At 43.5% G+C, this 22,441-nt stretch overlaps 1 protein-coding gene across 5 annotated transcripts; it reads left to right on the top strand.

Moving 5' to 3' along the window:
- The first annotated feature begins 421 nt into the window (after positions 1-421).
- LOC140992350 (abl interactor 2-like) lies at positions 422-21,825 on the top strand. Of its 5 annotated transcripts, XM_073462658.1 has the most exons (11): positions 441-557; positions 5,561-5,728; positions 6,603-6,779; positions 8,721-8,827; positions 12,521-12,667; positions 14,587-14,712; positions 14,982-15,181; positions 16,593-16,757; positions 18,264-18,350; positions 18,829-19,014; positions 19,402-19,670. In XM_073462658.1, exons 1-11 carry the CDS (start codon positions 441-443, stop codon positions 19,575-19,577), a joined length of 1,656 nt encoding a protein of 551 aa, XP_073318759.1. In that variant the 3' UTR covers positions 19,578-19,670. The 5 variants fall into 5 exon arrangements, with proteins under 5 accessions (XP_073318755.1, XP_073318758.1, XP_073318759.1 ...); XM_073462657.1 differs by lacking the exon at positions 14,982-15,181 and having other exon boundaries at positions 429-557; positions 14,587-14,711; XM_073462654.1 differs by lacking the exons at positions 14,982-15,181; positions 18,264-18,350 and having other exon boundaries at positions 422-557; positions 14,587-14,711; positions 19,402-21,825.
- Positions 21,826-22,441: the final 616 nt, after the last annotated feature.

Genomic DNA, 22,441 nt, shown 5'->3' with positions numbered 1-22,441 from the left:
TGAGGATCTGTGCTTCTGTAGGGCCCTTGGGCAAGTTTCTATTTCCTCATCAGACAGGCCCCGCTACAGTTTAACCGAGTCCGCGGAGGAGGAGGAGTAATAAAAGAGGGATCACCCTCGGGAGATAAATATATTTTTATTACAAGATTACAGCATTTCTGAGCTGAAAACTAATAAAAACACGACTTTTACGACCCCATTAATGACATTTAAGGGCTTATTTTGCTCACCACCAAAGCACTCCAGCATCCGTGGCTCTGATTTTAATGCATTTCTGTTTTAAACATTATTAATGTCAGTGAACCAGCTGCTGGGAGAGCCCTCTGCCTGCAGTACCAGCACACGGCCGCGGGGGGCGCCAGAGAGCTCTTACACACCGACACCACGCACACGCACACACACACGCGCGCGCATCACTACGCTCTGCTAAAGATGTGAAAATGGCGGAGCTACAAATGCTACTGGAAGAGGAGATTCCAGCAGGACGAAGCGCGCTGCTAGACAGTTTCACCAATTTGGAAAGAGTCGCGGAGTACTGCGAGAGCAACTATGTCCAGGTAGGCTTCCCGCACGCGGGCGGAGGAGGAGGCGGGGTAGTTTGTTTTATTTGTCGGGGCATCAACTGGCGGGGCGAAGTGATGCTAGGCTAGCTGCCGCTGCTAACGCTGCCGATGCGATGCAGCCGTGTTTAGCGCGCTAGCTAGCTAGCTAGCCTCGGCTAACGCAAAAACAACCACAGTCGTGGCGTTTTTCGTCACATAACCGACGCGTGAATTGTCATTTTCCCGCCACATTCACGTCGATGTATGTCGACAGTGTGTGTGCGGCTTAATTTTTCCATCGGTATCGCTGTGTGTGTGACTTGTACATCCACCGTGGGGCTATCGCGTTAGCTTGCTAGCTCGCCTGCTAGCCAGCTGCTCGGCATCACCCCACGGTCCAAAATCACCGAACAGGCACCGTGAAAATCAATTTCTGCGCTCCATCACCGCCACCACAGCGGCCGGAGATGCGGGATATGAAGCCAGATTAATCTCTAATGAGCTTTGGTTGACAGAAGATTAACCACAGTGACAATATCACTAACAGGCGTTGATTTATGATGCTGTGCAGAAACACTTACAGCGGTATAATACGCCTGATTTATGGCTTTTCGTCTCTAAAAATGCTCCCTATAAAGCCTGTGTAGCTATAATGTGTTATCTCCATTCATAAAGTGTCATTCGGCTTGGGTATGATAGTGTAGCGTTGCATCTCAGAGTCACCAATCCCCATAAAACGTGTGGTTAAAGTGCAGTTTAATTGCATGGGGTTTGGTTTGTGTGATATTCTGCAGCCCTGTGCTCACTTTCTCAAGCAGTCCTGGTTACCTGAGCTTTCTCTTCCCACCCTTTTTATCACACTCATTTGGGACCAGAGTGTTAGCCGGGAGAGGATTTGACAAGGTGTGATGCTGAAAATGTGACATCCTTGATGAACAGGGCTGATCAGGTCTGACAGGATGCCCCGTGCAGGAGGAGGAGGAGGAGGAGGAGGAGGAGGAGGAGGCCCCTTGGATGTTGGCAGCTTGCTGTCTGGCAGGCTGCCCTGGTTTCTTCTCACCCTGCGATGTTTTCCCAGCTGCTGTCAGATGGGTATTACCACTTATAGATCAGCTGGACGCAAGAATTTGTCTGAGGGATGCTCCGTCTTAGCCCTAATTTACTTCTTCCCAGCCACGTCTGGGTTTTCTTGTAACATTAGTCATGTAGGGATGGACACTTGTTGAACCTGTTAGCTGGTTTTCAGTATTAAAGTATTAGTCTGATGGTGATGAAGTTATTCCTGGGCTTACTTTGTCTTCTCACTTGAGGAGGAAGGTTGTTTCATTCAGATGTGAAAAGCTTGTGTCAGACTCGGTGGATGGATTTCATCCAAAAGTCAGCAGCATTTTCCAGCTGGAGAAGATAAAAATGTGGCATTAAATCACACAAAACAATTTGGGGAAAACAAACGGCATTAAAACAAGAAGTGCTGCCTACAAAACAAGATAGTAGAAGTAGTTTTTTCCACCTTGACAACATCCTTATAATACTGATACCAACATTGCATCGTGGTCAGACACTTAAATTTGTCATTTGAATTATCTTAAGTGTGCCGCACATTTTCTGTTCCTCACTACGACTGTGCGGCGGTGGCTCAGGAAGTAGAGCAGGTTGTCAACTATATCTGGAGCGCTGGTTTCATCCCCGGCTCCGGCTGCGTGTTGAAGTGTCCTTGGGCAAGATACTAAACCCCAGATTTCTCCTGATGGCTCCTCTGCCGGTGTGTGAGTGGATGTGTGAACGACTCGGTGTAGAAATGTCGTGATGAGTGGGTCGACGCCGTGCGCGGCAGCCCTACTATTAGTGCGCGAATGTGGGGGAGACTGGGCGAATGTGACAAGTGTTGAAAAGCGCTTTGAGTGGTCGGGAGACGAGAAGAAGAAGGCTGTAATATAACTGCAAGTCGTTAACCGTTTCCATCATTGTCACATAAATCCAGCCCTGTTATAGAAATACACTGAATTTTCTTTTCTTGTCTTTTTTTCCTGACCTTTTGTTTCTTAAACTCCTCTCAAATCACATTTATTCTCTTTGAAAAATCACAAGAAAACTCCAAGACACTCACTTTTAAGCTATTAAATGCCTTTTCGTGTCATGGCAATGTCGTGTTAGACCTTTAAAAACAAACTTTTGTGACTTCCTCACGAAGGCCTGATGCCAAAAAGCATCAGTATGTCTTTAAGGTCTAACATGACCATGGCATGACAGTAAAGGTATATGAGTTAGAGCCCGACTGATACTCAATTTCTGGGGCACGTGCCAAGATTAGGGAGTGAAACGTTTCCTCCATCAGTTACATTAATTCAGTCGCAGCAGGACGTGATGTTCCCTTACAGAAAAATGATTGCAGTGATTTCCAAACAGTGTGGTACGGCTGCAGTGATTGATTAACCGACGTTAAAATGAATGGCTGACTATTTTAATTCCTGATTAACCAGTTTGAGTAAGAGGAAAGAAGAAACACGTCACAATCTTTTGCGTTGTGGACAAAACAAGACATTTGAGGACGACTAATCGATTAATCGAGAAAATAATCAACAGATTTTGAGCACTGAGGAAGGATTGCATCAGGATATACTCTTGAGTTGAGGTTTTGGTATCAGGAGAGAAACGCTCTTAACTAAATGACCCCAAAAATGTAAAGTATGTCACCGACTGGGCTGGATTTTCCTTCATCTCCAGCCACCAACCTGAGGATTACAACATCTTACTCTGGTACATGCATCGTCTCACCGCCGGTCTATTAGAGAGGGTGACTCGTAGATCAGAAATGTGTCTTTCGTGCCCTGCAGGCAGCAGCTGCAGCTCAGCTCCTCACTTCTGCCACATAACCTGTTTGTCTTCATACTCCAGCGATGCTGCGCCCTCCACACTCAGATGATGCTGTTTGTTTGCAGTCCGATGGTTTGTTGGGCCGGATCGCACTTTGTGCCTCTCGCGAGCTGAGGGAGCTGTTGTCTGAACTAGTGGGGACACCGCTGCTTGTAGCTTTATTGTGCTGTTACGTTCAGCCTTTATTTGTATTTCTCTAATATCAGTTTAGCCAAAAAACTAAGACGACTCAGGTTGCAGCTTCAGTGTTTTATGGCAGTGAAATTAAACCTAACATCGTGACCGTTTCCTGATTTATATCCGACGTTTTGTCAATATCTTTGGACGGAAATACAAAAAAAAATCTATAGGAAGCCCCAGATTTGGCTCTCGCACCTCAACTGTGACGTTAAATTAAAAAGATCAAACAAAATCAATCAATTAGTCGATATCCAATCACAACCCGAAAGCTGCTGTGACCCGCAGCGTGTTGTAATCAATCTGCTGCAGAAGGATGTGGTTGTCGGTTGAGTGTCATGATTGATTACTTTGCCGGTTATCTTCCAGATTAATTGATATAAACTCCAGGAAATGCTGAAAAAAATGCTCTTCAGTTTTTCATTGATGTGTCCAAAACACCAAAGTAATCAATTATCTTAAAATCAGACAAAGAAAACAGAAAATCATCACATCTGAGGAGCAGGAAGCATCAAATGATTGATCAGATCAGTAATCAGGAAAATGCTGAATATCTGATCAGATAATGGAGCCGGCCGGTTAAAGCTAGTACTGTATGTGGACCTTAAAAAATAAGGACAAATGTTTTCTAATATAACAGTTACTGTCATCACAGATTAATCTTCTGATTATTATTCTAATAAAGTGCCATCATCACCGTTTCCTACAGCCCAGCGTGGCATCTTCATTTGCTTGTTCGGTGTGAAAACAGTCAGCAGAAAGTCAGTTTATCATCACGCAAGACAAATTAAACCTCCGTATCCTCACACCTGAGAGGCAGGAACCATCAAGTGTTTCGTCTTCTTGCTTGAAAAATGCCTTAAATAAGTGACCGGTTGCTAATTTGCTTGTTTTGTGTGATAACAGTCAAAAAAACCCTCAAATAATCAGTTTATTATCAGACAAGACAAATTTAAATCTGCAAATCCTCACATCTGAGAGGCAGGAATCATCGAATGTTTGATCTGTTATCGGTTCTCTTAAGGGCTTCAACCAATACAGTTATTTTAATTACAGATTAATCTTTTGATTATTTTTCGAGTGAAGCTTTTCTGCTATAAAATGTTTCCTGCAGCCGAACGTGGCGTCTTAAATAGCTTGTTTGGTGTGACAACAGTCCAGGTAGTCAGTTTATCATCACACAAGTCAAATTAAACCTCCATATCCTCACACCTGAGAGGCAGGAACAGGCAATGTATTGGCATTTTTTTGCTGCATTGATTATAGATATGCCACTTTAGTTAAACTGCACGTTGTGCTTCGTTACAGTCAGCGTCAGTAAGGAGCGGTTTCCCAGCAGTAACATTAGCTGATCCATCTGGCCTTTGATGCTCCAGCTGATGTGCCCACGCTGTACCCACGGCCCGAGCAGCCGCCTCTGAAGACTCCTTTCACACTGGCTGCAGCTGTAATACTTCACCAGACATTAAAGTTTTTCTTTACTTGAGGAAAATGTTTCTTCGTGGCTCTGAAACCTTTTGAAGCAGCAGTTTGCCTCCAACCTCCTGCCACAGATCTCGCTCAGGTTCCTGTTGGTGGTTTTAATTTTTTGGATACGGAGCTGATCTGCTCCTGGATCCTTTCGTTGTGTCTCTCTTTTTACAGGGATGATATTTACTTGAGGTTTTGTAAATCAAAGTAAACCCCCTCGGGTTTACATTCAGCATTGAATGTCTTAATGTCACAACAAAGTTATTCAGTAGTTTTAACTTCTTTGTCATAACCTGAGGGCAGATAAGAGCTGCAACAACTAGACTTACAGGATTGGAAAGCGTGTGGGAGTCAGCCTCCAAAATATCTTTGCACAAGATAAGCGAAATGTTTACCCTCCTCGCTCGGTGTGGATGACTGACGGCCTCCTTTGCACACTGTAAAAATGCAAATACACTGTATGTTTTAAACAAGTTCTGTCCTTTTCTCTCGTTCAGTCTCCAGACAAGCAGAGGGCGCTGGAGGAGACCAAGAACTACACTACCCAGTCTCTGGCCAGCGTAGCCTACCTGATCAACACGCTGGCCAACAATGTCCTGCAGATGCTCGACATCCAGGCGTCGCAGCTCCGCCGCATGGAGTCCTCCATCAACCACATCTCACAGGTATATAGTCGTAGCTTCTTGGCTCACATGCAAAGAATAATGAAGATAAACTACATGGTTATCTTCAAGTTTGAAAGAAACTAAAGACTTCATCCTGTGAAATACTTGTTGGACTTTCATTCATATAACTTTGGTCGTGTGCTCTCTTTTAATATCCTGATGAATGGTGATTAAATTGACTGTCACAATGTGGAGTGGAAACCTTGCATAGAGCGCAGCTTTACTGGTGAATGTGCACAGCACATGTGTGCATGTATAATTCAGTATATCTGCAGTGCGGGCAAATGTGTAGGTGCCCGTTGGAGCGGCACGGTCGGGTTAAAAAAATCTTGTTACGCTGATCCCACAGGTTGGATAACGGGGCTTGTACGGGTGCTGAAAATCCTTGAAAAACTCGAATTTTAATGTGCTGTTTTCAAGGCTGGAGGATAAAGTGCTTGAAATTAATTTGAAATTCTAACTGAATTTCTTGAAAATAAATAGTTTTATTCTGGCGTTCAGACAGGTGACGCATTTAGAAACATGAGGCTTATTTGTGTTTCCTTCAACTTGATAATTCTGGTTGTTTATAGCACAAAACATTGGATTTAATGTGATGAAATCATGACTTGAATTGCGTATATATATGTCTATAAATCTGTCATTTACCAGGGATGTAAGTTCCTGGAAAAGCTTGAGAATGCACATTGAAGTTTGACTCGGGAAAGGGTGGAGGAACGCTGGATTAAGTTGAGCTGTCTCTCCTTCATAATAAAGAAAAGGCAGCTTTTTAGGATTTAGAAAATAGGCAGCAACTGGTTATTATAGTATTTAAATTGAAAAGAAACATGCATGAAGTTAAAGAAACACCCTCTCTTCTGCCTCTTGTCCTTAGACGGTGGACATCCACAAAGAGAAGGTGGCCCGGCGGGAGATCGGCATCCTCACCACCAACAAGAACACGTCCCGCACACACAAGATCATCGCCCCAGCCAATCCCGAGAGGCCTGTGCGCTACATCCGCAAGCCCATCGACTACAGCATGCTGGACGACATGGGCCACGGAGTCAAGGTGGTCATTTTGTTCCTCTCCCCCTTCATTTTATCATTACACTCGGGCTGTGAATGGGAATGGAAAGGCCTTAATTAAGCTCTGTTGGCTCTCAGTGAGACAGATGTGTGGGCGGGAAATTAGCAGAAGTAAATCTGGGCATGAAGCACAAACTACAAGCCAGTTAGAAGGTTAATTTGATGATAATCAGTGTTTGAAGATGGTTTTTAAGTTGCTCTTTTTCCTGCCTGGGGTTTAGTAATAATTAAGGGCTAGAAAATAATTTAAAAATCACCAAATTATGTTTGCTTTTCCAACTTCTTGTACAAGGCTGTTGTTAGTTTAACCTTCAGGCTTTTAGAGAGGATTCAAGCAAATAATCAAAGTCACTATTTGATGGAAATGTGCACAAATTAAGGTTTTTTCTACCTTTTTTTAAATCTATTTCTTTTTTGTGTGGAGTCCTGTGTAGTTTGGCCTCTTCAAGTCTCTAAAAATGAATAATCTGGGTCACATAAAGTCATTATTTGATGGAAATGTACGCAAATTATGAGGTAGAAAATAAGTTTTTCTACTTTTTATGTAAGAAGTTTTGTGTAGTTTTACCTCTTCCGCTCTCTAAAAATGATCAAAAGAATGTGAAAAGGGAAAAAATAACCATTTGATTGAAGTGCTCTCTTTGACGAGGCTTCAAATGAAGGATTCACATGCAAGAAAAGCTTGAGAACATCTGCTGCGGAGTTTTAATGTGAATTTATTTAGTCACAGAGCGATGAGACCTTCGAAAAAATGTCTGAAATGGGACTGTGTTTGTGTTGAAGTGGGTTATTCACTGCAGGAAACATAATGGTGAGGACGTTTAGAGGTCAAACAATCACTATTGGGTTTCAGTGACAAGTAATTTAAGAAATAATCAATGACTCAGGCGTTTCATCAGGCTGGGAAACTGATGTCACCCGGGACATAAACTCAGCTCTGTGTTTATCCGTCACCTGCTGCTGCAAACAGGTTCCTCTGCACTGATTATTTCATTTAGTGGCTGATCTTTTTTGGAAAGCTTTAGTCTCTCACTGGCTGTTTGAACAAAGAGGAGCTTGTTTTTGCCCAAAATCGAATCAGTGGCTTCGACCTCACAAAGGTCTCAAAGAACAAATTCCTTAGATTGTAACACTGAGCCTTTGTTGGACGAATCTAACCGGCTTGGCTTCATGGAGCACATGCATGAATAATTGTTGTTTGTCTCTCCTCCTTCACACATTAATCCTCTGATTTCTTCTTCTTCTTCTTCTCCTCTCTTTCTGCTTGCCCTAATTTAATCTTTATAATCAACCGTAGTGGTTGCAAAGGTTTAAGGTAAGACTTTCAAAGTAAAAGCCTCGAACGAGGGAGGTGTTTTTGTGGGTTTTGAATGAGTTGTTTTGCTGTGAGAGATGTCTTCGTTTGTTTTGGTCTTTGTTTGTTTTGGTCTTTGTTTGTTTTGATTTTTGTTTTTACTTTTCTGGTTTGAGATTTTGAGAAATTCATCTCTGTCCGTTCAATATGATGCTGGTGATTGGTAGCTTAGCTTAGCATAAAGACTGGAAACAGGGGGAAACTTCTAGCCCTGCTTGGTTCAAAGGTAGTAAAAATCTGCCTTCTAGCACATCTGAAATGCACTAATTACATGTTTTGTTTTGTGGATTAAGCAAACAAGATATAACATGTTAATTGGCGAGCTTCAGCGCTGCTAGCAAGTGAAGTTTGTTACCTTTTGACAGAGCCAGGCTAGCTGTTTCCCTCTGTTTACAGTCTTAAAGCTAAGCTAAGCTAACCGTCACCGACTCCAGCTTCATATTTAACAAACATGACAAGAAGGTGAATAAATATAATTCTCAAATTGTCAAACAGTTCATGTTGTGAGTGTTTAATTCATACGTTTTAAAGCGATCTTTGGTTAACCAACGTATTGTCCTCCTCCTGTAGGCCAGCGCTCAGAACATGAAGGCCGGAGGAGGCGGCGGACTCCCTCGCACCAACCCCCCCACACAGAAGCCCCCCAGCCCGCCCATGTCAGGGAAGGGGACCCTTGGGTATGTAACGATGCCGACACCTTGTGTTCAGCTGGACGTCAGAGACTTGAATGTATTTTTGTGGCTCCGGGGGAGCAACCACGAGCCCCTTCAGATGGACCTGGTTGCTCCCAGTTTCATCATCACCTCCTTGTTTAATTAGCGTCCTCTGGGTGGTTTAAAGTGCATTTCAGTGCCAGTTCTCACAGTGGTCTGCTTTTTGTTTTTTTTTTAGTTGTTTTTTTTTATCTGTGCTGCTGAGATGGAGTTGGGAGTCTTCTCTCTCTCTCTCTCTCTTCATGCAGGAGAGGTTTTCACACCAAACTCCATGCTGACATTTGACACTTTTAAGGTTTCTTGCACTTTTTAAGGAGCTTTGCTGACATGTTAGGACTTCAGACATATCTGACTTAACCTTGAAATCTACATTTGCTGGTCATAGATAGATAAAACAGGCACATTTACATGTTTGGTCAGCTCTGAGTCTTCAGTCGATTCAGACAGTGCCGGTCTTAAAGCAAACCTTCCTGCAGTGAGAGGACTGTACTAACCACACAGCCAGCGTGCCGCCTCAGGCTGAAAACTTTGACATTTTAACAGAAGTAAAGACTGCTCGAAACATGAAGCTGTCACATTTCAGCGTGCAGTTTGATAAAATACAAAGAAGGCATGTAATTGGTTCTGGAAAGCCCCGTCTGTTGAGACTGAGTCCAGAGTCTGAGCAGGCATTTGTGCAGGTGGTGAGCTCTCACATCTCCCAGTCTTCAACCTTTTATTGGCATTTGTCTAATGCCAGGGCACAGGAGGAACGTTGGCTCAAAGGTCACCGTCAGAAACTCAACAGTTCTTGATGGCGGTACTAATCAGGGTGGGAAATAACCAGCAGCTGTCAGACAGATCACGTTTTGTCTTCACTTTGTTCTGCTTCACTTTACAAGTGAAACAAACTGCTGCGACTGAGCGTATTTCAGGAATGCTAATTCAGCCGATGTTACTTTCCAGGTTTTCTTATTGCAGATATACAAGTTTTGCTGTGTATGTTGGCCCATAAAAACAAGAAACCACACTACAGAAATGCCAAAGATATGTCCTGCAATCATTGTTTTATTTGATTGTCTTGCTGCCTCGGCATTTGGCAAAGGCAGAGTGGCTAAATGATGAAAATCCAGCCTCGGTAACAGGCCGTGTCAAACATTTAGAAACTCATTAGTGTTTACAATTCAGGCTGGCTCACACAATGCGCTGTGTCATTAAACGTTTAATGAGAGTTCAGTGTTAGTTTGCTCCATATCAGATTAGTTTTGCAAACAGCGGGACTGAAAATAACAAATTATCTTCACAATCCATCTTGTTCTGATTATATTTCTATTTATTTATTGATAGAAAAATATGACCTTCAAAAAAATGGTGACTTATTTAAGTGACTTGTTTGTGTCCAACCCAAAAATGTTCAGTTTAACATCATTCAAGATGAAGAAAAGCAGGAAATCAAGACAACTGACTTTCTTCTGATTTACTCATCAATGAATTAACTCAATGTTGCTGCTCTTACAGACTGAATATTAATAGAGTTGCACTCAAATACAGATGCCAGTGTTTATAAATAAAACAATTTGGCCTTTTTAGCCTGCTGTACAGTACAATGAGTTAAAGTTTTCACTACTTATGAAGCCTGACAGGCTGATGGCAGAGTTGTCACGAGCCAGTAGGTCATGAATGTGCCAGATAAAGCAGCGAAGCATTCCTAAATATGTATTTCACTGAGTTTCCTGATGTATTTGCTTTGTTTTAAATCATCGTGTGCCTCAATGAGGCTGTTATCAGAGTGCGACCTCCTGATTACCCTGGATAGATTTTGTTTAGTCAGTAGTGCGTGTGGTCTTTTCTCACCCTGATAGTGTGTCACTCTGTTCAAGATAAGAGTCGAGTTAATGGGAAACACTGTTCGTTGTTGGTAATGTCTCAGCTCCTGCACACCGAGCTGCTCTGGATGTTTCCTGTTCTGTGTGTCTGACTGTTGAAGGTATCTCTTATCCCACAGGGACTCTAGTGCAGCACGTAAACGTTGTGTTCTCGTCACCCTCGGGATCTCCCCGTGCGTCAAGTGCTGTTTGTGTTTCTGTGTGTGAAAATGTGTGTGTGTGTCAGCCCCCTCTGTCTGCGTCTGACTTTGTGAGTGATGGAGTGTGTCCACCCCTTCATATTGACCTTGAGAGGCGTGTGTGTGTGTGTGTGTGTCTCTGTCCCTTCAAGACGCATGCCGATCAACCACAGCTCCAACCCTCCATTGATGCACCTCCCGCCGCAGCCTGTGGCTACGGGCGGACATCTTCCTTGTGGTTTTTTTCATTAATTTGTCGTTATTCAACTTCCTCTTTGTTTGTTTTTACAAATTTACTTTCAGTCGTGTGTTTGTGACCCAGCTCGCCCACTCCTGGCTGCCCCATATTCCTCATAGCGATGTTTTTGCCATAGCAACAGTGCTCAGAGATGGGTCACCCCGCTGTGTCAGCTGGGAAATTTACATGCCAGAACATATTTTCAGGCCCAGATTAATAAAACTCAGGGTTGTGTTGTTTTCTTTCTTTTCCCCCAATTTTAAAGCTGAGGACATCATCAGCACGGCGCTGCTGTCGGGTTAAAAAAACACTTCTGGTTCAGGATATACAGACTCTCGTTTGGGGACAGATGGGAATTTAATCCTGTTGGCTACTTGAAAAATCTTACTCTTACTTAGCTGAAAACAACAACAAGACGAGACAACAAAAGCGATGCTGAAAACACCCACTTCTGTCATTTTTCAAGCCTAAATTGTCTTTTTGTCAAAGGGACGAAACAATTGAACTAAATACCAAAGTGAACAGCTTGCAGTGAATACAGAGTTTGGCATTTAAATCTGTTTTTTGAAGGACCAACTTATATAAGCTGCTGGTCAACATCTGCCAAAATATAAATGTATGTTTACAGCAAGAAGCAACTTAAGTAGCTTTGAAAGTAGCTTTAAAGGTGTTTGACATTCAGGAAGATGGTTTAATCCCCTCGGTGTGCTCCTGAAACATGAAAGCATAGCATGAAAATGTCCTTGACGATTGAAAGGGAGTGTAGTAAATATACAGACTCTCATCGTTTATGCAGATCAGATAGAGATGGAGAGAAATATACAATTTATTACTATTGTTTCAACCAAATTGTCCCAGGTTAAAGAGAAATATACTTTCTATGAACAGAAAACAAACAGAAAAATTGTACTTTTGCTACTTAAATACATTTAATATCAAATATTTTAAGACTTTTACTGAAGTAATATCCATATTGGTGACTTTTACTTCTACTAAGTAATATTTTAACCCCGATATCGTTTGTTTTATGACTTTAACTTAAGTTTTTACAGCATTTTTCTTTCACCGTCTTAGATAATCAACATTTCTGTCATTACACCTGAGCCGACATTCAGTTTACATCCGGTGGAAATGTGATTTTTAGCCGACAGCAGCGGCTGCTCTCCGTCCTGACTCCGCCCGACGACGCCTGTGGATTCACCTCAGCCAACCCCGATGTTCACCACCTGTCATGCCCCATTTTTTTAAGTTTGCACTTGTTTGTTTCTTGCTCTCCTCCTCCTCCCCTCCTCCCCTACACTTCTCTGTGGATGCCCCCTCTCCCCCCCTTCCCCCCACCTCCCCTTCGACTCCTGTCCTCCTGACCCTCTCGCAGGCGCCACTCCCCCTATAGGACGCTTGAGCCGGTGCGTCCACCCGTTGTCCCTAACGACTACGTCTCGAGCCCGACGCGCAACATGGCGCACCCCCAGCAGAGCCCTGCACGCACTGCATCCGTTAATCAGAGGAACCGCACGTACAGGTACCCCCCTCCCCCTTCCCAGCATGCCTCTGTACACTTCTCAAACACGTTTTTCTGCCTCCTCCCCACTTTTCTCCTCCTCCTCTACACCTACAGAGCGAGCCAGCTCTTGAACATGCCTCCTCCTCCTCCTTCTTCTTCTTCTCTGAAATGACTCCTCGTGGAAAGTTTAATCACTTCTGCTCCCTTCTTCTTTTATTCCACCTTAAGTCACAATTTTGACCGACATTGTGCAACAGCTCCCAGGGGAAGCCCCCGGTTGATATTTCATTTGGAAATCCCTCACCTGTTTGCTCTCCTCGCTGCTCAGATGAGAGCAAAGAAACGAGGACGAGGTAGAGACTGAGCCGCATTTAGCACGGCTAGACGCAGGTTCCTATGGTAATAGTCATTTAATAGGCAGCGTCGCCCCCACAGTCCTGTCAACCCAATGTCAGCTCATCTCCCAAGACAAGCCCCTTTCATCACAAACACGCAGAGATATTCATAGACTCCCCTGTCTGCCACGACAGAAGTAAAAAGCATGGAGGGGTTCTGGGGGAAAACAACATGGAAAGTTTCGTCACTGCGCCCCATCTGTCGGCCAAATGTTTTTTACTATTTCTGGTCCGGAAATAGACGAGATAACTTTCCCCACGACTCTCCTCTCAGCACGAGTCTTTATCTGCACCGCTCCATCCACAGCTCATTTTCTTCATCTCTCAGCCATGGGCTCTCTTCTGTCGTACAAAACGTTCGCCCCATGTGTCCTGACGCTTCCCGCTTTTTTTTAAAGAGCGTGTCATATCTTTGTCTTTTGTCTTTGTGTCGCTGCTGCATCACCTGTGTCATGTGTCCTCGGCAAGGCTTTCCAGCTGCTTTTTTTATCACTGTGACATAAGTCATTTCAAAGGCATAACGGCTCACGCTAACACATCGATGCTCTTGAGGGTGCCGCATTAACAATCTGAGCTACTGTGAAGCCAGAAGACTGAGTAAGACTGTGTTATTATAGGCTGGTTGCACGTGTTGAAACTGAAATACAAGACAGGATAAGAAAGATGAACAATGTAAGGAGTTTTATTCCGTAAATCATCTGTGTATTAGTCTGTTTCAACCACGGGAACTTTTCCAAGGAGCTCGGGAACCATTTCAGGAACTCAAGACCTCAACTGTTTGAATAAACACGTCGGTATGGTCCAGTCAAAATGCTGCTGAACCCCTCCCTACTCTCACCTTTTCAGTGTCAGAATTGGGCATCCAGTGATTCCTGTAACTTGAAAGTTTATACAGTTATGTTTTCAAGGTTAGAAATATGCTTTCTAATTTTTAAGTTTGACCCCACCTCGAATTAACCTCCTCTGACAAACGTCCTTGTGCAAAAAAAGAAGTTCCCCTTCCTCGTAAGTACCCGAGCGGAGTTCGCAGGACATCCGATCGATCAAACACAAGTTCAAACTCCGGTTCAAGACCTTTATTCGTCCCTGAGGGGCGATTTGTTCTGCCGCAGTAGCACTAAACAAAACGGGAACAACACAGGGTGAGACATGCGAGATAGAAAACCACCCAGGCAGGAAGGGTCAGATATGATGGCTTCTGACTTCTTCAGCTGTTAGTCATACAGGTCTGATAAACATGTGCTGAGTGCAGATAATAACTTTCATTACCCTCATTGATACATTTTACTATTTGAGGTTGAAAGATGTATAGCAGATGAAAAAATACATGAAAACATCCTCTTATGTTCCTGACTTTTGTTCCTGTGGCTCCCAAAGTTCCTGGAAGTTTTTGGTCGAAAACGGCTACACGTAGACATTTTACTTTGACTGAAAAACAATTAGCGCATCAGGATCTAGTCAGAGTGTGAGTGCACGACGGTGTGAGCGAGTGTGTGTGAGTGTTTGTGGTCTGACGTGTTTGCTGCCCTACTCCACCACCAGCAGTGGGAGCAGCGGAGGCAGCCACCCCAGCAGCAGTCGCAGCAGCAGCCGAGAGAACAGCGGCAGTGGCAGCGTGGGCGTGCCCATCGCCGTGCCGACTCCAGCCCCGCCCACCGCCTTCCCAGGTAACGTCCGCTTCCTGTTTCCTCTCCGAGCAGCTGACTGCAGGATATCTGTGTGTGTGCCCGAAACTAACTTGACTAATCTTTGTTTAGTATCCGGGATTCCTACATGCTTTTTTAAAATTTAGATTAAGTGATGAAGTGTAGGAACTCTGGATCTACTGGACTCCTCTCCTCCCTTCTCACTCTCTTGTCTTGACCCTCCCTCACTTACCTTTTCTCTCCTTCCTTATCTTCTTTCACCTCTTCAATCCTCGCCTTCGACACCTCCGTTTCAGCCCCCGTCCCATCCAACCCAGCTAAACCTTCCCCCAACACCGCCACCACCCCCGGAGCCCCCAACTCCGCCCTAGACGGCCCCCCACAGGCCCCCAATCCCCCTGTAGAGATCCCGCCTGTACCCCCGCCCCCTCCCCAGCTCCCTGCCTCTGCGGCCCCCACTGGCACAGCTCCTTACGGCAACCCTGCACAAGGTGAGTGTAACCCGGTGGGTGAAGCTCACCCGCTCCTCTGCACACCCTCCATCCTGCAACCTCCTGCTTGACAGACCCTGACGTGTTCATCCACCAGCATGTCGTCATGTGGCTCAGCCTGCTGACTCAGAAATCACAAGGTTTCTCTCTATAATCCATCTTCAAGATCTGTATTATTAGTGTCAAGGAAGTAAAAATGTGTCAGAATCTTCAATTAATTGGATACCTGTGATTTCAACTTGACTTTACAGCACATTTAATCCAAATAAGTAGAAATCTTTAATAGTAATAATAATAATCTTTTAAAAACAGAGTTTGACAAAGCTGATAAAACATGGAACATTTAACAAAAGTATGAAACAAAACAGACGTATAAATTATATTTTTATAGCTTAGCAAATAACACTTTTCCTTAGTTACCGCTGGTTTAAGTCGTTGCATCTCCTGACAGAACATCATGGTTGAATTTCAGCCTGACTGCTCGTTTTATCAGCCTCGTTTTGTCTAATCGTAGCAGCTGATATTGCCGTAGCGAGAGCAACAAGTACGCGGACTGCTGAGACTAAAGGTTATTGCTTCTTTCTAAAATACAAAAATATGAAACCAGGAAAAGCAGGTCAGTGTCCATCTCTCAAGGGGGCTGCACACTTAATCCGAAAAATACAATATCCAATATTCAGTATTCAAATTAAGTCTTTCTATCCAGTCTTGTGCTAAATAAAATACATTCACTTTTAAATGTCATTGTGGAGCTTTCCACTTCACAATATTCACCAGACTGTCTGGATAGTGTGCAGCTCTTCTGCCATCCACCTCAGACTTTTCCATTTTCTGCTGGATCGTCCTCTCTTCATCCCTCACAGCTTCTCATCAGCTGCCTGTGTCCGTGTTGACGGCGACGATGTTCTGATGTTTAATGCATGAGCTGTGTGGTGAAATGCTTGCACAGTCATGTGTACTTCTTCGTTTTTGTGTGCGAGTGACTTTCTGTGGCTGGATATTTTGTAATCATCAGTTAATGTGTACTGCTGCTGTTCTCAGGGGAAAATGGACGCTATTAGCCAAATGTTGATATTGATGAATTATGGAGATTTTAAAGTTATTCTCCCCTTCCACTCATTTCTCTTTAAAAAATCAGATTTGGTTAGTAAAGTGGAAGTAGACGATGAATTAAGGAATCTAAAAACGTTGGTTTCCTGCACTTTTTGTTCTTTACATGACAGCCTGCAGGATTATTTCTGTAAAATATGACATGTTGTACCAAATTGAAGTTGAATGTAGCATTAAATTTAAAGATATAACAGAAAGAAGCTGAATTAAAGTGACCTCACTGTTCAGGAGCCTCTCCTCCTCCTCCTCCTCTCCACTCTTGTTAAATGGCTCTCTGCTGCCCCCTGGTGTTTCCTCTCAGGTGCTGCTCAGTTCTACAGCATGAACCGCCCGGCGCAGCCGCCCCAACCCCAGCAGGTGGGAGGCTCGCTGCCGTACCGCCGACCCTCGTCCGTCACCGGTCAGCCCAGCATGCCCCACAACCAGACCCAGCTCAACGGTGGGCCGCACTTCGCCCAGAACCAAGGTACCGCTTACAGGAGCTGTGGTGAATATTTCACCAGACGTGTCCTTCAAAATAACTTTCTTGATTTAAAAGAATGAATGAATCTGATCAGAAGAGAGTCCAGCTTCTTCTCCCTCAGCCTCCAGACTCCAGAGTTCTGACTCTGTTGTGCATCTGCATCTTTTATGAAAAGACCTCCTGTGTGGTTCTGCTCCGTCATTTCACATCAACTCAACTGTCTTCACTTCTTCAGCAGCTCTCCGTCTGTCTTCACTGCTCTTTGCAATCTTTGTCCTCCACTTACTGTCTTTTTATAGCGCCAGACAGACATTATCTTTGCCCTTTAGTTCATTTCTGTCACATTTGTGTCTATTAAAACTGACGCAGCACCTGTTTGTTCAATGTTCTGAGCGCTTTGTTTGGCAGAGTAACCAATAAAATGTAAAGTAAGTTAAGGTTGCAGCTAATCAGTCTGTGGTTTGTAAAATTTCCCAGATGTCAAGTTGACATGTTTTAAATTTCTTGTTTTGTCTGACCAGAAGTCAAAAACACAAAGATATTCAAAGATGTAACTCTCGTTAAAGACGAAGAAAATAGTAAATATTCACATTAACGAAGCTCTGCCCAAATTTTAGGTTTATTTTCTGCCAGTTGTGTAGTTGCCTCAGCCTGATAGTGGTTTTTAATACAACTTTTGAAGAAGTAGGCGTTGAAGCTTGAAGGCTTCTACCGTTGCCATGGTAATTGATGTCTAAATCAGTATTCGAATGCTTCATTTTGGGTTGTTCTTTGTTTGTTTTGGGTTTTTTTGTAAGTTTGTTTTGTTGGTGAAGGCCACGTTGCGTCGCCTGCACCAAAAGTAATCTCGTCCACCCTGTTGAAGCTCTGAATATTCCCTAATAATTCTCCCCGAGGCTTCGAAGCCTGTAAAAATGGTATTCAGGACAGCCCGTTATCATGTTTTCATTTTAAAAAGACTATTTCCTGCATTTGTTGTTATTTTACTGGTATTTTTATGATTACTATACTTGGTGGTATCAGTTTTTGGACCGCTGACAGCTAATTTAATACCTGTGAACAAGATCAGACCCCTGAAGACATACAGGCATCATTATATTTAGCCTAGTTTGAAAATAAATACATTTTGAATTAATATCTTCATTGGAGCAAGCAGGTTTTAGACCGTTGGTCAGGCAAAACAATTAATGAGTAAATATTTCGACTATTTTATGATTAACTGATTATACGAATAGTTTCTAGGACCGACTCTCTGCCACAGCGGCTCCTGTCCTACATATTTTATCTCACGTTGTGCTTCCTGTAGACCACAGGTGGGAAGAAAAATGAATAATTATGAGTTTCTCAGGTCTGTGCTTTGCTAAAATCATTGTTTTCATGCTGTAACTGTTGCATTTAAACTCTCTACTGTGCTCTACCTTTTTATTCTAACCTCATTCTCTCGTGTCTTTGCTGTTCTTATGTCCGCCCTCCTCCATCTCTGTGTATTGATACTGTTTGGTGATATAGCCGGCCCGCTCGCGCCCCCTCCCCCCTCCATGCAGATCACTCCTCAGCTGCCTCTGATGGGCTTTGTGGCCCGAGTTCAGGAGACTAGTAAGTGGCTTTTAGACCCTCGCTCCCCCTCCTGCATGACCGCCATTCGTTGAAGTCCTCTCCCCAACAGATTGTGTTCGTCCTCTTTCGTTGGAATATTTTCTCACTGGAGTTAAACGAGTGAAAATGAAGCATGTTTGAGTCTTTGTTCCTGAGCACGATCGTGTTTCTGTGTTTCCTTTAAATGCATGTGGTGTGTGGACATTTTGTTCCTGTCATGACTCACCGCTCTTTATTTGGACGTTCTGTTCTTCCAGTTCAGTTTCAGTAAAGTTCTGTGGTTATAATGATGAATAAAACACAGTTCTGAGGATCTAAATGTTTAATGTCTAAAAGCATCCAGCATGAACTGTTTCTGTTCTTTCCTCCACTGCATGAGATACCAGTCAGTCGTCTGTGTCTCTGACTGCTTCAGTCGTCTTTCTCAGCCTCTAATTGCTCCTCGTTTTCTTCCCGTCTGCCTGAAAACTATTTGTAGTCTCAGACGTGCCACCCCCACCTCCACCTGCCGAGGAGCCGGTGTTCGAGGAGCCTACACCTCCTCCTCCTCCGCCGGAGGACTACGAGGACGACGAGGATGAAGAGGAGTCGGCGGTGGTGGAGTATAGTGATCCCTACGCCGAGGAGGACCCGCCCTGGGCTCCACGTACCTACCTGGAGAAAGGTGAGTCGCCGCTGCTCGCTCAAGAGGCAGAAAATCCACAAAGTTGTTTATTCTTTCAGATTGCAGAAGGTACGATACGTGTCTCGAATACGAAGGCACAACAACGATTTTCCCAGCATCGTCTTTTAAACCTCCAAGTCTCCTCCGGCTCTTTGTTACTTCATGATGCTCTTGTGTGGTCGATCATCAAACACAAAACTCTGATTAGTGCGACCGCAGCGACACATAAAAACAAGGATGTTCTTGATATGAAAGAGTCCCCACCTTTCTCTCAAAATAACGTCAGCTGCTGTTTCAATAACAGACAGCTGGTCAGTGTCTTTTTAATATCTTTTAAAACTAAGTTTGTTGCACAGTATGAGTTACACTTCTTCTACTTTCCCGCAGTGGTGGCCATCTACGACTACGCCCGAGACAAGGAGGACGAGCTCTCGTTCCAGGAGGGCGCCATCATCTACGTGATCAAGAAGAACGACGACGGCTGGTACGAGGGCGTGATGAACGGCACCACGGGCCTCTTCCCGGGCAACTACGTCGAGTCCATCATGCACTACGCCGACTGAACAATCCCCCCCTTTCTGAGCGGAGGATGAGGAAGAGGAGGCGGGAGGAGCGTGTGATGTTTGATGGGGAAGGGAGATGGGGAGGGAGGGGAGCCATGGGTTAAAGGTCAAAGACTTTGATCAGAACAGAGCATGATCACCTCCGGGCGAAGAGAGGAAAGTTTTTAAAGAAGTTGCTACATGACGAACTGAAGCCCAGTCACTCTCTCGACATTGTAAAACAACCACTACTCTAGATATATCCTTCCCTGTAATATTTCTTTCTTTGATTCTTTCTTTGACTGCGGAGGACTGGACGGTGATGGATTTATTGTATTCTGAGAGTTTTGTGTTACATTATGAGGCCACTACATTGATTTTGCTTCATTTTTTTTTCTGTTTGTTTTACCAATTTGCCCTTATTTTAAACGATATTTATTTGGATTTTGTAGTGGGATAAAATGGTGGGAAGGTAGACGAGGCTGCTGAGAAGGGCGGCCTTGGAGAAAGGGCTGGAGGAGAACGCCTTCACGTGTAGATTTTCTCCTTAACACTCCAGAGACATTTTAGAGACAAATACTCCTCTATATATAAAACGTATAATGCAACAACGATATCCTCGGTGGGGAAAACAAACAGTAGTTTCCGTACTTGACAAAGTATTTGGTTAGGTACCTCAGCAGGGAGTGTGCCAAAGCTGACTTCACTTAGAAAAGCACATCAAATGTCTTAAAGGTGACACACGAAGCTAGATACAGTGGGTCAGAAAGACGTCAGAGAGTGTGCTTTAACTCGTTCTTTTTTTTTTTTTTTTGCTTATTTTTTTCTTTCGCACCACGCTAACTCAACGGGGCAAGTTTAATCACTACGTGCTTCACTTTCGCGGCCGTGTTTCAGGAGAAGGAATCATCCAGCCCTCGAAATAAAAGAGCGAGATCCTCGAACCGCACAATGACCTGGATTTTGAAGTCTTACTCTGCAGCTCCTGTCATGCATAATAGAAGTATATAAGCTCGACTGGCGAGGCTAATCATTTGCAGTGTTCGTATGCATTTGAGACCAAGACACTTTTTTTATTTTTTGGCGTTTTAACCAAGGGGTCCAGAATCGAGTTTTCTTGCTTGCAGAGCGGCAGACTGCATGTTTCGACGAGGATTTAAAAAAAAAAAAATTCTTTTCTGCTCTACTGATGATTAATGTCTTAATATTTTTAGATATGGTGTGGTTTGGTTTTTGATATTCACCCATGACGACGACGACGACGATGCATTTAGGGTCATTTCTGAGATGCTTGTGCCATATTGAAGTGTGTGTTGCTGTTCAGAGGTTATCACTTCATTTGCAATAAATTGGCCAGAGTGGGGTGGAGTGTCGTTGAACTACAAATCTTTCTTTTTCTTTTTTTTTTTTTTTGTTTTCTCAAATTGTTTTAACTCAAAAGCACATACATTTGTAGTAAAAAGGTGTAGAAGAAGAAATAATATAAATGTGAGATGTATTACGTCCTTGAAACAGGACTTATTGATTATGAAAAGAAACCAGCTGTTGTGTTGAAATGGTTCTAACCGTCGCAAGCCCCCCGATACTTCTCAACGCCGTCAGTTTAGGCGTCGTTCGTCCTCCGTAAAGTTTCCAATACGCTTGGCTGTTGGGTGTTTGCGAGGGCTCAGTGCTTGTACTTATGTCAGAATCTTTATTTTCTATTAAAAAAAAAAAAAAAGAAATAATAACAAGTGGGTCTGTATGTGAGTCTTGCATGCCATTGTTCTTATCTGTGCTGGTGTCCCAAAAAACCTTCGTGGCGAGATCACCCATTCTTAAAAAGACAAGCAAGCCCTGCAGCTCTGACCAGGTACCACCAGCCTCATCCAAAGAGACTGTACAACTTAATCCAAGCCCGCATCTGAGGAGTCGCTCTCTGACCTGTGGGGGAGGAGGGACAGTAGCCGTCGTTACGTCAGTGGTGGAAAAAAAAAAATGTGTAAGCTGCTAGTGAATCCTGCGGACAAAGAAACCCAACAGGCCGGATGTAACACTCAATATCTGCGACTCTTGTTTCATACACTCATCGGACGACACTAAAAAAAAAATAAATGAGATGAGGCCTTTTGGTCTGCAGGATTCACAGCTCCCTGGAGTCACAGACGTCCCTCAGGATGTCAAGTTTAACAGTCCATAATGCCATTGTGTTGCACAGTTAAAGTTGAATTGCAGAAGTATCATATTTGTAAAATCATGAGAACAAAGACAATAAAATTATTAAGATTTATTGGTGGAGTAATGCTTGGTTCTTGTTTTTATGTATTATGGGAATGTTAGTCTATTGGAATAAAACATGTGGAGCTAAGTTTTATCCCAGTCGTGCCCTTCTGAGGCTGATAAAGCTGTTGGAAATGCACCAAATTGACAGATATAAATTGTTTCTTCCATATTTGGGAGTTAAAATCTTCAAATCTATACATGGACTCTACAATATGAGGACACATTTGTGTGCTTCAAAGGTTTGTGAGTCGATTGATAGTGAATCAGGGTCCCAGGGTGCGACTAATTTGGTCACACGTGCATCTAAAAATCTGTCAAGTGTGCGACTAAACATTTCTATCGGTTGCACTAGTGCGCCTGAAATTAGGCTATCGCCATTTCTTGTTGCTTGTGCTGTGATTTAAATGAAGAAAAACATGTATCTGCACCTTTTATTCCTGTTAACAATCATTTACATGATGTGTTATTGGGTGTAGCTAAATGATGTGCTGGTGCACCCAAACAAAAAAGTTAGTCTGGAGCCCTGTGAATAATGTGTGAGGATTCAGTTAATAGTTTATTATGCGACTGTTTTGGTCACACATGCACCAACACTTTTATTTATTTTTTGTACTGCTGCACCT

Source organism: Pagrus major, chromosome 24 (assembly GCF_040436345.1).
Source record: "Pagrus major chromosome 24, Pma_NU_1.0".
In the NCBI taxonomy this organism is placed as follows: Eukaryota; Metazoa; Chordata; class Actinopteri; order Spariformes; family Sparidae; genus Pagrus; species Pagrus major.
The sequence above is the reverse complement of the archived record's forward strand: the minus strand, read 5'-3'. Positions and strand labels throughout refer to the sequence as shown.

Excerpts from the sequence above, each read along its gene's own strand:
- LOC140992350 (XM_073462658.1), top strand. The coding sequence starts at position 441 with ATGGCGGAGCTACAAATGCTACTGGAAGAGGAGATTCCAGCAGGACGA. Across the intron at positions 18,351-18,828 it reads GGCCCGAGTTCAGGAGACTA|TCTCAGACGTGCCACCCCCA; the intron begins GTAAGTGGCTTT and ends AACTATTTGTAG. Across the intron at positions 19,015-19,401 it reads ACGTACCTACCTGGAGAAAG|TGGTGGCCATCTACGACTAC; the intron begins GTGAGTCGCCGC and ends ACTTTCCCGCAG.